The sequence below is a fragment of the Plectropomus leopardus genome, chromosome 4 (assembly GCF_026936395.1).
Source record: "Plectropomus leopardus strain MGB_pleo_1.0 chromosome 4, ASM2693639v1, whole genome shotgun sequence".
In the NCBI taxonomy this organism is placed as follows: domain Eukaryota; kingdom Metazoa; phylum Chordata; class Actinopteri; order Perciformes; family Serranidae; genus Plectropomus; species Plectropomus leopardus.
The window spans coordinates 24,473,906-24,488,309 of NC_142179.1; the positions used below are offsets into that span (position 1 = coordinate 24,473,906).

Sequence of the window (14,404 nt, forward strand, 5' to 3'; positions counted from 1 at the left end):
TATTTCTCTCTCTCTGGCAATAACCCCTTCCATCCCCACAGGAGTAATTATAATTTAAATTTCAGAGTCAGGGCCAGGCTACAGACTTAATTCATTATTACCAACTCTGTCAGACTCTGCCTGTTTCCAGCGATATCATTGTCCAAAAGCTCTCTAAAGGAGATGAGAGGGGAGAGTGTGAGAAAGAAAGAGAGGGGTAAAGAGAATATGTGAAAGAGAGAGAAAGAAAGACATACACACAGAGAGAGAGAGAGAGAGAGAGAGAGAAGGAGTGAGAGAGAGAGAGAGAGAGAGAGAGAGAGAGAGAGAGAGAGAGAGAGAGAGGGGACAACTCTCAATTTTAAGGCACGATTTCTCTGAAGATACAGCTGCTTGTTGTGATTATTGGGGAGCAGCCAAGAAAAGAGACACAGGGAGAAAAAGAGTCAGAAGGAGGGCACGAGGGAAGCAACAGAGACGGAGACTAGGGCAAACTAATGGCTGACTACTGTGGTGGTGTTCAACAGTACTAACCTAATGGAGAATTAAACATTGTTACTTTCTTGGTACAAACCGAAATGTGTCTGTGGCAACGTGTATCAGAATAGGGTTGGGGGATCATTTCTATTTTCATATCGTCCAATTGGGGTTGCTCTAGATTGCCCATGAGCGATGCTATCTCCAGGGGGGAGTTGGAGGGGGTGGAGGAGCTACGTTAAAGCATGCCAGTGTGATCCAGAGTCTAAATAAAGGCAACCTATAAGCCTGCGAAATTAAGCCAACGGTGAAGTGCCAAAAACTACAGTTCCTTGAATGACCACTTGAGGCAGCCTTTCAAAAGAGAGTGAATCCCCGTCGACATCTATGTATTTTAAGATGCTCAGCTTTACAGGAGAAATAAACATGTTTACATCCTGGTACAAAAAAAATGGTTCATGACAACTGTGTGGGGGCTGATATATTTTTTTTTTTTTTTTTTTTTTTATACTCACTCACTCACATTTTATTGATGCTTAGTTATGCATATTCAAGGTCAGGGCCGCCTAACTGACAGTCTATCTGCACAGCCTCACCACAGTATGTCACTCATAACCACTCCCACACTCCTCCATAGTGCCAGCCTCTTGTCCAAATAGAAGGTAGAAGAAGGGAGAAGGTAGATTTATTTAAAAATTACAATTTGTCCTTGATCCTGCTATATGTTTGGAGTTATAGGATGAGTTGATTAAAATCACCAGCTACTATGAAAATTCCATCAGGTTGCTTGGGCATGTTGCTGCTGATGCCACCAATTCCTGCTCACATTTTTTGAATTTACACCAGAGTCTTGTGTCCTTTTGGCTCTAAAAAAGGTCCGCCCATCGAGTGTGATAGCTTGATTCGGGATGCGACCGGACATTAGCTAGAGGAAGGCTTGGTAGAGGAGCAGCTTCTCAGTCCAAGTCGGGTCAGCCTCGCCCTGATGCCGGCTCTCCTCCTTCTACCCATACGGCACTTTCGGTTTCATTTCTCCCCTCTGATCTGAGTGGCCACTTGACATGCCATTTGTGGGGATCCTCTCGCAATCTGTTGCATTCAGTCAAAAACCCACACAACTTTTCCCAATGTTGCTAAGAGCTTCTCTATCATAGAAAAGTCTTGCTTCAGCAGAAGGGGCCATGGAGTCCAAAAAAAAAGAAAAATATAGCAAAAATATAGGATTTGAGGAGCTCCTGCAACTACATGTGCTGAACTTTTGGCTCCAGAAAACCAGCCAAAATGCCAAACTTTGTTCTTCAGTTGGCAGTCAGTAAATCAAAAGGTGACATCACGATAGATACATCCACTATTTATACAGTTAAGTTTTCAATTTCAACAAGTAATAACATTACTCGCTATCAGAATTTGAATATTTTTTGTGGGTTAATAAACATATTTCTATTGCTAAATTATTTGTATTACCTTTCTAAAAACATTCTTAGTAAGATAGAAGGAGGAGGAAGAAGAGGAAGAGGAGTATATGTATTCCTTTTTAATAAATACTGCTACTTACTGCTAAAAATAACAGTTCACTTGTCACTCTTGCCGATTAACTGGATTCAGAAGGTGGTCAAGACACTCCACCAGTAAAATCTCTTAATGCTCACTGGAGCACAGATTCTTTGAGATTATTTTTTTTTTAATTACTTAAACAATTGTCAATAATTCCCTAAATTGGGGCACAAGTAGGCACAAGTAGGATTCATAATCCTGTTAACATTCAGATTACTATGGATTTACATTGTAATTTCACTCATTTAAAATGTATTTTATTGGTTAGATTTGTAATCTTGTTAAAACTGTTTGATAAGACAGTTTTTGATTGGAAAACATGTTCACACGGCTTAAAGTACAATATCAAACAGAATCATTTTGGTATTGTACCAAAAAGACACAAGTATTAATATACAGATATACAAAATGGCATTAAGATTGAACAAGGAAAATAAGATGAATTATTTCTATACTGTATGGATGCGGAGATATGTTTTTTTTAACCTCCAACTCATCATCCACATTCCATCCCATCCTCCCACCATACAGGCTCCCTAAGGGGACATTGAGGGTTCAGCCTCAATCCACGACTGGTGGAGAGAATGCACCCATCCTCCACAATTCAAATCCTCATCAGAAAGATAAACAGTAAAAGATGGAGTATAGGACAGACAGGTATAGAGAAAAAGAGATGAAGGAGGGCCATGACCGACCCCCCACCCCCTCATTTACGTCTCCCCACACCCCCATCAGCATGCAGGTGGAATGATGGGGATGAAAAAGGAGGGATGAACACAGGAGAGAAGAGAAATATGGAAGAACAGAGTTGGCTTTCATAAAACAAACCCCCGCCCTGCCTATGATTGACATCTTGTCACTGTGACATCTTCTTCCCGTCTCTGTCACACTCTACAGACACACAAACACACAGATGAATCAGCCCAGGCATAGGCTTATGACTCGCTGTCATCTTTGCATCGTGTCACCTTTCATCAGCGCTCCGTATAACATTTCACACACAGACGCACATAAAGCGTCTGCCCAGCAGCCGCGCAGTTCAGGGGACATTTAATCAAATGCCTGTGAAATGCTCAAACGCAAACCAAATGCTAACAACTACCTCCCAATTCCCACTCCTGTTCATCAACTCGTGATCACTGTCTGTCAAGATTCTCTCTCAAAGTTTGCTCTCTGCCCATCACACACTTCACTGCAGCCCCTTATCTCACTTCCTGTCCAGGTTGTGTCCTTTGTCTTCACCTTAGAGCAGTGCACCAGAGTGGGTGGGAGAGGTACTGCAGGTGTGTGTGTGTGTGCATGTGTACATGCGGGTGGGTGGTGAAGTGCCACCACTTCAGCGGAGGTCGCCATGTCCTCCTTCTCTCATCCACCCATCTTGCGGCCACCTCAGGCCCATTAAGAGCCATTAGTGTGTGTGCTCCTTTGCCATCGTGATGCATAAATCTCTTTCTCTCCTTTTCCCTCTCTCCCTTTCTACTTCTGGGAAACAGTAATTAGGGATGAAGGAAAGGTTACGGTGAGAAATAGTACATCTAAGGCAGTTGTCACTAAGTGTATTGCACTGTGTTGCATATAGCTCTGCCATCAGCTGCATTCAAAGTAGTTGCAGTAGAGAATCATGTGTACTCATTCACGTGCATGCATCAATACATGCAAGTGTACAGAGGCACTTACAGACCTGGCAGACATACATACACACACAGACACACACACACACAAAAGCTTCACAATGCAGAACAGCTAGAATGAGAGAGACATTAATGAGCTCAGCCCTAGCATCAGATCCCAGCACTCAGGTGTCTATTATCTGTTTTCTTCAATGGCCACATATTGGGATGAGGAGAAAACACCTGCCAAATACAAGACAGTGACCTCATTGTGACCACATGAGGTGTGGCATGTGTGTGCAACATTTGTAGGATTTAAAATCTGCAATGTCTTTTTAGAGATTCTGGTTATTAAAGTGAGTGTGCATGTATGTATGTTGCTGTTTTTTTTGTTTTGTTTTTAACAATATCCACACGTCCACTGCTGCACACTGCCTTAAAGTAATCTTGTGTGTTTTTATGATGAGCAGGCCGCACTGCTGAAGGCTGGCACGAGTAAAGGATTTCAATTGTTTTCTCTTCCTCATTCTCATTTGTGAAGGTATCTGCTCTTTAAAGCTGTGATGATGACAGCATGGTACTTGTATTGCTTCGCCAACCCCCATCTTTTTTTATTAGAGAGCTGACGCAGGAAGGTACTGTTTTTGCATGTCTGTTTGTGTGTGCCTGTTTGTGATTAGCGGCAGTGGACGCTTTGTGCCGGCTTGCACTGGACAGCTGATTTCAAGCTGATATAACCAGTCAGTAAAACTGTGCCTAAGCACAATAAGATACACCTACACATGTGCATACACACATGCACACACGCTGGGCAGATTAGTGGGCTTTGAGCAGCACTGTTATGTATTAGTGGTGGTACTTGGTTTTATCAGCGCTCTTTGATAAGGTACATCTTTATTAAATTCTCTAACTGAAAGACGGCCAGTCAGTGGAAAAGGAATATGTTAATAGGTAGGGACCATTCAAGTCTTCAAACCGACCTCGGTGTGCCCCTCCATCTGCAACCCCCCACCGTCCTCCACCCTCTATCTCTCCATCCCTTCATCGAACGGGAGGGCCACAGTGGCGACAGACAAAGAGTCGAGCGCTGCTGGGAGAGCGGGGCAGAGATGGGGTATGTGGAAGAGAGAGAAGGAGGCAGGAAAAGAGGCAGGCGAAGGAAGGGAAATGTCTCGCCTTCAGCCGAGCAGAAAAACGGGGTCTGCACAAGTTGTGAGAGAGGTGAAATAGCTTTTTCTTTTCATTTTACACGCCTTCCCTTCCCAGTGCAACCCTCATCCTTTACCTCTCGCCCCCTATTACACACAAACACACACTCACATACACTCCCCGCCCTCATTTTGTGGCTGTGAGGAGAGGCACAGCCTTTATGTCTCAGTCCTAGAGCTCCCCCCTCTGATCTTGGATGGTTGCTGCAGCGCGGAGCAGAGTGGTCAACCGCCTGTGGCTAGCCAATAAGGCACAGACACGGTTATGTAGGTCGTGGCACCTGTGTTCGGCCTGTGGAGCTTCGCTGCTGGTGCCTCCAAAAGACACAAGCACAGACCAGCTGGGGCGTACTGTTAACTGAAATCAGAATCTATAAACTCACAAACAAACACAGACAGCTACTAAAAGCTCTATGCAGTATACCCGCATATAAAAGCACACGTAACTAAGTGGTACTCGTGGGACAATGTGCTTCAGCAACTCTCCCAGACAATTAAATGTAATAATGATTGAACAAATCTTGTATCTCTTTTGTCATTAAGTCCAGAATTAAAACATTAAGTGAATAAATACCTTTGATTTTGTTTTAAAAGTCCTGACTATAAGCAGATATTGCTGCAGCATTGCGTGATAATAACTGCTGATTCTGATTTGCAGACATATGTCCTGTGTCAAGGCTGTAAATGAATGAAACTTACTGAAAGTGTGTGAGTGTCTCCCTGTAGCAAGGAGTGAGGATATGACAGGGTGTGAGGGGTTAACTAGGCTAAGACAAAGACATAGTCTGAAACCATTGTGTTGAGTGGAAGGCCTCTGGAGCAGATGGGGCCTTAGGGCTCTCTCTCTTGCTCTCTCCCTCTCTCCCTCCCTAATACGTAGCTTAAATCAATGACAACTGGCTAACAGGCTAAGACATTTTACACACAAATATATGAGCCCACATGCATTAATCATAAATGCACAACACACTGCAGACTACTGATGCAAATTCCACACAATGCTGGTGGCCTGAATCATAGCGACAGAAACAAACCAGCGATGTGAGCCTCCATCCTCTCCAAACAGTTGGCCCAAAACCTCTCAGCCCCCTGTATATCTTCCTTCCTTTCTTTCCCTTTGTGAATCTCATCATCTCCCTCTTCACCCACTCCTTCGCTCTCCACTTGTTCTAACTTCAAACCACAGCTGCAGCTTGGTGGATTTTATTTTCAAATCTTAGTTAGCACATTAGCTTGTGAAAAATAAGACACTTCTTGATGAATAAGTGAGATTCTTCATAAAATGTGAATCTATTGTGACTTCTTAACAATCAGAAATCTGATGATAAATGTGTGAGGGGGCTGTTGTTTGACACGTCAGTCCTGACTCATGACACCAAAGAAACAATGCTTTTCTTTGCTGCAGCTCGGACATGTCAATACACGTCATACAGCCATCAGTTAATGGAAGAAGCCACAGTATCAGGATATTGGTCAATCATCAATACAACAGGTGACTGCGTGAAATTTGTTCTGTGTGAAATTGAAAACTATAAAGTATGTGGATACAGATTTTCAGTACTCCATGAACACTTACAAGAACCAGTGCTGGTAATTCTGTAGTTTAGGGTGTCTACAGGAATAAACAAGTCAGACTTTTTAAGGTCTTTCTAATACCATTTAAATATAAATGTAAGACCAAACTTTCTATAAAAATACAAACCAAATGTGAAAATATACTCTCAACACATTGTTTATAGCCGTTCAAAATGAACAGTGGGGAAAATGACACTGATAATACTCTATGTCTACTAAGCACGGAAAAAGAAATAAACTAAGTTCAACATCGCAGACTCTTTACTTGAACTTAGTGTGTAGAGGGGGTGAAAATAGGAACATTGTACCCGTATTGTGTCTTAGTCTGTTACCCCGTCAATTAGTGTTTCCCTTTCTGTTAAAATCATGTTTCCCATAGAGGTAATATCAAAAATGTTAGGAATAACATGACTGAAAAACATTTAAGACCCATCTAAAATATAGATTTATTGTCTTAAATTTAAGACAACTCAATATATTTATTAGTAAATGTGTAATTAAGAAATCTGAAGGACTTGCAGGCATCCTGTAATATGTTCCCTATTGCATTTTTAGTGTTTTAATAACATTTTTGGCTTTCAGTTGACATACATTATGCATTTCCTCTCAAACATATCCACACAATATTATCATAACACACACACACACAACACAAGGTCACTCTTACAATAAAACTAACTCACATATCTCTGCTTGATCTGGTGTCTCTCTTGCGGGTCGTCCAGCATGTTGACTGACAGGTCTGAGATGGAAACGGCAGCAGAAGCAGTAAGTGTAACCAGCAGCACCAGCACACCTTCCCCTTCCTCCAGTGGCAGGTCCAGTTTGTGTGTGTGTTCTTTGCTGAGATGCGACAGGTCAATAGTACACCTAAAGCGCACGTGCACATGTGCACACACACACACACACACACACACACACATACAAACAAATAGAAACATGGTTGCAGAGTCATACAGAGTATTGTACATTTAGTTGGGAAGCTGATTATGCTGAAACAGGCTGATAGTAACAAACATAGCTAAGCAAAGTGGGAGTGGACTATAATGATTAAACTTCAAGAAATGCTAGTGTAGCCATTTTTGGCACTTAAGTTTGCAGAAAAAGAAAAATGTCTATAAAGTTATAATCATCTCAAAATGTCAGAAAAAAATTCACAGGAAGTGGTCTCCAATTTTCATTTAGAAATAAAGATTCTAGTCTAGTTATCATCTCATCAAAGACACTTCATAAAGACATTGCGCTGGAGCAAAGCAGCAGCCTGGTAACAGTATACACAGTCATGTGTGAGGGATATAAGCAACTACAGACAACTTAGCCAAAGCTGACACAATTAACACCTTTATTAGGCAATTGAGATCGTATTCTCTTGCCTGAATTGATTTTCTGGCATGCGCTTAATATATCTCCAGTTATTATCAAGGCACAGCAATAGTAATTACTGGCCTTGGATCAAAGAGTTTAAAGCAAAGACTTCCTCGAGTGCTTCCATGCCGCTATACTCATGGATATTGAACGGGGAGTATAAAATGAGTACATCCATACAAATTACAGACATAGCCTTTTGAACTATTGTGTCATTGTGCAGCCTTTTTATGTAAGAGAAATCCAGTCTGAATATGTCCTAAAAGTAAAAGGTATGTGTGATCTGGTAAGTTATGCCTGTCCTACATATATAACCCGACAAAAGACTGAGAGACTGACACCTGTTCATAAAGACTGCTGTAGACCAATGTACCTCCCCATGAAGTCATCCTTCTTGCCAGCATCTTTGTCCCAAACAGTAATGTCCACATAGCCTCCCTGTTCGTCATAGAGGTGGAAGTCAAACTGCTCTCTCCACTGGGGGTTCAGCGTTTTGGGAATTGTCTGAGTCAACAGCAGAAGGAAATGCATTTTTTGTACACATGTGCTTGTGTTGTGGAAGGTTTTAGTAGTTTTTCTATCAAGCAATACTCAAACAAGCACATGTTTATCAGTCTATGATACAAACTTTATAGCTGAAAGAGCCTGTGCCAATTGTTCCATTGTTAGCTAATATATGCAAATAAATAGAATCTTTCCATTAATATAAAAGTTCCTTTATTACTTTGATCACAAGGCCACACATCCATAGCCTAATTAAGTATTTATGTGGAAGTAACAGTGAAATTAAATATTCTTAAACATGTGTGTGTTTACCTTGCTCTTGTACTTCTGGTGCCCCATCCTGAATTTGACATACGGGTCGCTGAGGCCGTTGGCGTCCATAGGCTGGAGGCTGCGACCTTCAATCAGACTGATGCTGACTATTCCTCGCCACAGCTGGGCTTTTCTATGCACATCTGACAGACGCATACTCTGATACTGGAGCAGGCAGCCACGCGCACACACACACACACACACACACACACACACACACACACACACACACACACACACATATTCAAAGGAACATTTTCACACACGAGTGCATTTATACATAGACAATCATGTACACAAACACACCCAAAATAAACATACATATGCATTAATTAAACCCAAGACAGATTTATGGCTTGTGTAGACTTTGTCAACAAGAAAATAGACGACTACAAACACATCAAGACAGCACAGAGGAGGAGCAGGCCACACATGAAAAAAACACAGAAAATAAGATAATTCAACATAATTTACCCCTGGCATGCCAGACCATTGCTGTAAATTACAAAATATAGTATCCCACTATTTAATCAAGTTTAAACTCTGAGCAATTCCTTGGAAATGCTGAAAAACTAATTTAAAAAAGCACTGTAACCTCGGAGCGTTTGCTGAGAATCTTTTGTAGATAACGTAGCTAACAGTCTGCACAGCAAGGGTGTAAATCACAAGTTTCATCGCGTTATAATATAATCTAGATTCTATGTACAATACCATATTTGCTAATATCACAAAGTCTGCAGCAACATTATTTGTATTTGATTCAATTCAGGGTTGTGCAATCAATATAAGATATATAACATATAATCAATATTGATATAAGACAATAATGGTAAACATCCTTATTGTCTTTTTCTTGGCTGGTCACCATTATCTGCCTGCCACTATAGGCTGCTAACACTGTTTAAATGTTTAGGAAGCTGTGGGTTTGGATAGAAATGGTGACACATACAAGCCAATTTCAAAATAAAAACATATCTTACAGATAAGGATATGTATCTATGTTTTTATTTTGCATCTATTATAGTGGATTATTGATTCTATACATCGATTCAGATCAAAGTAACGTAAACATCCCTACTGCACAAGATTATATATGTAATCAGTCTGGCCTTTTTTTTCTAAAATTCTTAATATAATAATAAAAATAAATTAATAATTAGGCAAAAGATTTGTAGACTTTGTAGATCTTATTCAAAATGGGCAGACCACTGAGATGCTGCTACTGTGTGACTGTAAATTTCTTATACTATCTATCTGCCCTGTAAGTTGACGGTGCTGCCATTTCAGATTGATTATTCTCCATATTTAGGACTGTTTTTTTTATCCAACAGTTTTCTAAGCACTTACAGGCCTATTTAACCTCTCTTTGAATCATGTCAGTATCCTTCACTAAAACAAAGAGCAGGGTATTTATTTGTCAAACAAATACACCCTTCTCTCTCTCCTCCTCTCTCTCTCTGCCTTTCCCTCTCCTTCCTCGTTAGGGAGAATTTATTAGCATAGCTTTTGTTTTGTGGGTGAATTTCATTAAACTCTGAACAAACCCTGCCTCGCAAGCGCAGGCCTTTGATCTGGAGACGAAGCCTCTTAATTTCCATTCTCCAGACATTAAACAATGCGAATGGCTCCCTGCAATACAGCCAACCTCCCATACTGCAACCCCCACATCTTTCATTTCTCCTGTTCACTTGCTGCTAACACACTGTATGCTAATGATGAGAGGTCGCCGTTGTGTCCTACACGAGCACAATCCTAATTGTTTCCTTGTTTTGTTGCTACATATTCCTTGTTGCAGAAAACCATGGGCTATTTGGATTGGGAATCAACGCCCCGTGCCAGAGCACAGCATGAGAGAGATCGTGCACACAGATGTTCAGAGGCTGAAAGTCTTATAAGAGACACTAACATTCAGTTTAAGAACGAATACTGCTTGGCACACAACTTTTGTCAGCCCTTTGGAAGATTAAAAATGTCTGAAGTGCCAAAATAAGCATTAAGCTGGGCAGTAAAGTTAGAGAAACCTGGATTTAAATATCTGACTCGTAATCATTATCTCAAAACTACTTCTTGAATAGTTTGCATCTTCTGCTGTGGGTTCAACACTCATAGCTGCTTCATTAAAAAGAAGTGGTTGTGTAAAAATAGCCGTGTACTTGTATGCAGTCGAGCACGGAGGCAGGGAGGCACTCAGGAGCAGCGCCTTTTTCGGTGGGGTACCACAGTAGCTAGTTAGTGTTTGAGCTAATTCCCAAGTCACAGGCAGGGTGGCCCAGTTTGGAGGCTTCAAAGGCTCGGTTTGGGGAAGCACAATTCAGCAGGACGTCTGCCCAGCTCTGACCAAAGCACTTCAAATGTGTATCTGTGTCTCTTGGTAGGATATCAAACTTTTTGCTGTTAGTTAAGGAAACATTCGGTGCTTCTTGCTGCAATTTAGGGAGATTGAGATTGACTAAAAGTAAGTTTCAGGATTCAGCCTGTTCCCTTCTCAATGACAACTTTTGACCAAAATAGGACAAGATGACAAGTACCTCAATAAAAGTCACACAAAGGAAAACAAAGCTGTCTATAAACCCAGTTGTATCCACTAAATTACACCTGATATTAATATTACTGTATTTGATTGAAAAATAAAGTAAGTGCTTCATGCGTGAGCCACTAAAAAAAAGCAGAGCTTTCACCAGCATGCCTTCTGTTCAACTTGACAGCCAACGAAAAAAAATGAAACCAATATGTAGCAGTCCATTGTGTATGGCAAGATGAGAACTCATAAAAATAATGTAAACATCATAGATTTGTACGTGATGCAAAGGGGTCTAAGAGTGTCCTAAAATCAGTCTACACACTAAACAATCAACAAATTTTCTTTTTCACAGTTGATTTGCTGTGCAGGACTCCTTTAAAACCCCTAAAAACAAATCAATTGCTTTATTTTCCCACACAGCAGCTGCAATACACTGTGGAGATCAGAGGTGGAAGCAGCACAAATACACCACTGCATAATTGAAAAGCTTAAAAGGACAAAGTTCAATATAGATTATTTAAATTGTTGGGGGTAAAAAAAAATGTGACTTCACTGTAAATGGCTCCAGATTGTAACTGTTCTAAGGCTGACAAACTAAACATGCAAAACAAAAAAAAATCCCTCATAACAATGGCAGTAATTGTCATGCATTACAACCACCCCTAGTGTATATTTAAATGACTTATGACTTGCATTCAAATATTTCATATTTGCATTCCAAAAAAGAAAAAGTTTACATCCCCTCGGGTGATGTCAATAGCAGGTGGTATATTGCAGCGCATGGAAAATAAGCTAGTGACAATGAGAAATAAAAACTGATAAAGAAAAACTTTTAATACCACTGTGGAAGAAGGAAAAGGTGGGAGGAAAGGAGAGGACCAGGGAGACTCCATCCATGAACCAGGACACAAGTGAAGAGTGCAGGATAGGTGCGGTGCAGGTGTTACAGTACAGTCGGAAGTTGTGTGAGTGAGGGAGTTACATGCTGTTTTAGTTTACCTTACTAGATCGTTTCCAGTTCCTTCTCAAAAGCATGGTCTGTAAATGAGACAAAGCTGTTACAGAGGGCCCCCCACTGTCTCCCCCTTAGAGATGCAGGGTCAGAGGTTAAAGATACAGTTGGTAACTTTTATGAAAATAATTGTGTCATATTTGCTGAAACTGTCATTAGACTCTGAAAGGAATACATGAGACAGATCATTTGTGAAAAAAAAAATCATGTCCCTCCTCCCCTCAAACTGCCTCTTATGGCATTTGCAAGAGTCAGACTGCAGCATGGTCAGTAACAACCAATCAGAGCTGAGGAGTCTCTGATGCAGCTCTCTGTCATATCAACTGCTTTTTCTACTTTGTGTTCTTGTATTGCTTTTTTTTACCTCATAGGTTTTCAAAACATATTTAAGTATACTCTTTAGCTGTAAATGAGAAATTTGATCAGGCTGGTGGTCAATGCTTGGTACCATCCAGTTTAAATGTAACCAATATGGCTGCTAAATCACAAACTTTCTCATTTTACAGCTGAACAGTACATCAAAGTATGTTTCTGAAAATATGTGGGGCAAGAAATAGGCAATGCACTAAGAGAATCTTAATTCAATTTTGATAAATGCTGCCTACTTTAACAGTTTGAACGCAGTTCATGAGCAGTAATTGACATGAATGACAGCTGCTTTAGAGACTTCTTGGTTGTGATTGGTTGTTTTCATTCATGTCCAGTAAGGCCTTTAGAAATGCTACAAGGCAATATAGATGGCAAAGGAGTATGTTTTTTTCACAGATTATCTGTCTCATTTTGTGCTGTGTCAATATATAATGGCAGTTTAAGCAAATATGAAAAAAATAGCTTTTATAAAAGTTACAAACTGTAGCTTTAAAGTTACACTTTATATGGGGTATATGAAATTTAGATGTTAGCCCTGGCCTGGTGCAGGGGGCGTTATATAAAGAGACAAGGGCAGCTGTCATCCATGCAGGTTAAGTAAGCACAGATATTATAAGAAGCGCTCTTACAAGTCATATGGTGTTATGAAGTATTTGCATATGCGGACATGCACTCATATACACAGGCACAAACACTGATTAGCCACAATATTGAAACCACTGACAAGTGAAGTGAATATCACTGATCATGTCATCACAATGAAATATTCTGCTGGGAAACATTTTGTCCTGGCTTTCATGTTGATGCCACTGTCCCTAAATACTTATTTCCACTGATCCATGGTAGGGCCTCCTTGGACCAGACTTGGCTCTGACCTGTAGAGGCATGGACACAGGACCTTTAGGGTTGTCCTGTGTTGTCTTGTACATAGGGCATTGGCTGCGGATCCTTTGAGGCCTTTGCGTTGCGAGGTGGAATACAGGCATGTCCCATGGAAACTAGAACGGATAGGGATCTGGGAAATTTGGAGGACGGGTCGATGTCCTGAGCCCTCTGTCAGATTCCTTGGGCCACTCCTGAGTAGTTTTTGCGGGGTGGCATGGCACATTGTCCTGCTGGAGGGAGCACTGCCACCCATAAAGGGGGTGTACTTGTTCTGCAGCACTGTTTGGGTGGGTGGTGCACGTCAAGTGGCATCCACATTAATGCCAGGACCCCATGTTTCCCTAACTAGATGATCAGTGTTATTCACTTCAGCTGTAAGACTGCAATGTTGTGTCTGATCAGTGTATAAATGTATGTAAACAGTAGCTGCAGTTGGTGCCTCTCATACAATGCAACCATCATTTATATACTTGATACTTTCACAAATTACCTTTCCATTCCTAAACCCAAAAAAGGACAGGATTGGAGCTGGAACTAATAGCTGCTTCATTGTTTGATTTGCTTAGTTTTTACTTTTATTTAATGGTGAAGAACTTTGAAAAACAGTAAAATATTGTACTTCAGTGTTCACAAAAGTAAATACTTTGTAGCACTGGCAGCAGTGACAATTAAGGACATGTTCTCAAAAATGCAGGTGGTTTTGTTCAAGGTCTTGTTGCATGTCTCAAACTTTGGCTTAAAATTATTTTTGGGATAAGTGAGGCTTAACTCTACTCAGTGACTTTAAATATAATTATGGATGCAAAAGTTTCAAATACAAAAACAGTCATTACATGAGAGGACTAGTGCACAAAGAAACTAACAATTCCCTTGTGTCAGACCCAATACCAGTGAAAGTAACTTGAAAAGAAACTTGAAAGCACACGGTATGCAACAAAAGTCACCATACAAATATTGTGGATGCTGCATGATTACAAAAATCCTCAGACTATTAGCAGTTCAGTAAAGGATTAATATAACGGATCTGTATTTT

The 14,404-nt window shown here is 40.7% G+C and overlaps 1 protein-coding gene across 8 annotated transcripts in view; it reads right to left on the bottom strand.

Moving 5' to 3' along the window:
- The window catches only part of mctp1a (multiple C2 domains, transmembrane 1a), a 162,823-nt gene that overhangs the window by 67,076 nt on the left and 81,343 nt on the right, over positions 1–14,404 (bottom strand). For 6 of the 8 annotated variants that reach the window (XR_015776463.1, XM_088076898.1, XM_088076896.1 and 3 more), the window contains exons 6-9: positions 12,105–12,143; positions 8,585–8,749; positions 8,142–8,272; positions 7,087–7,273 (exon numbers count right to left, since the gene is read on the bottom strand). Coding sequence is in view for 7 of the 8 variants with exons in the window: in XM_088076898.1 (XP_087933024.1) it covers positions 7,087–7,273; positions 8,142–8,272; positions 8,585–8,749; positions 12,105–12,143 (522 nt within the window). In the remaining variant the exon portion in view is untranslated. The remainder of the gene's footprint in view (positions 1–7,086; positions 7,274–8,141; positions 8,273–8,584; positions 8,750–12,104; positions 12,144–14,404) is intronic. The other 2 variants (XM_088076899.1, XM_088076897.1) reach the window with 1 other exon arrangement.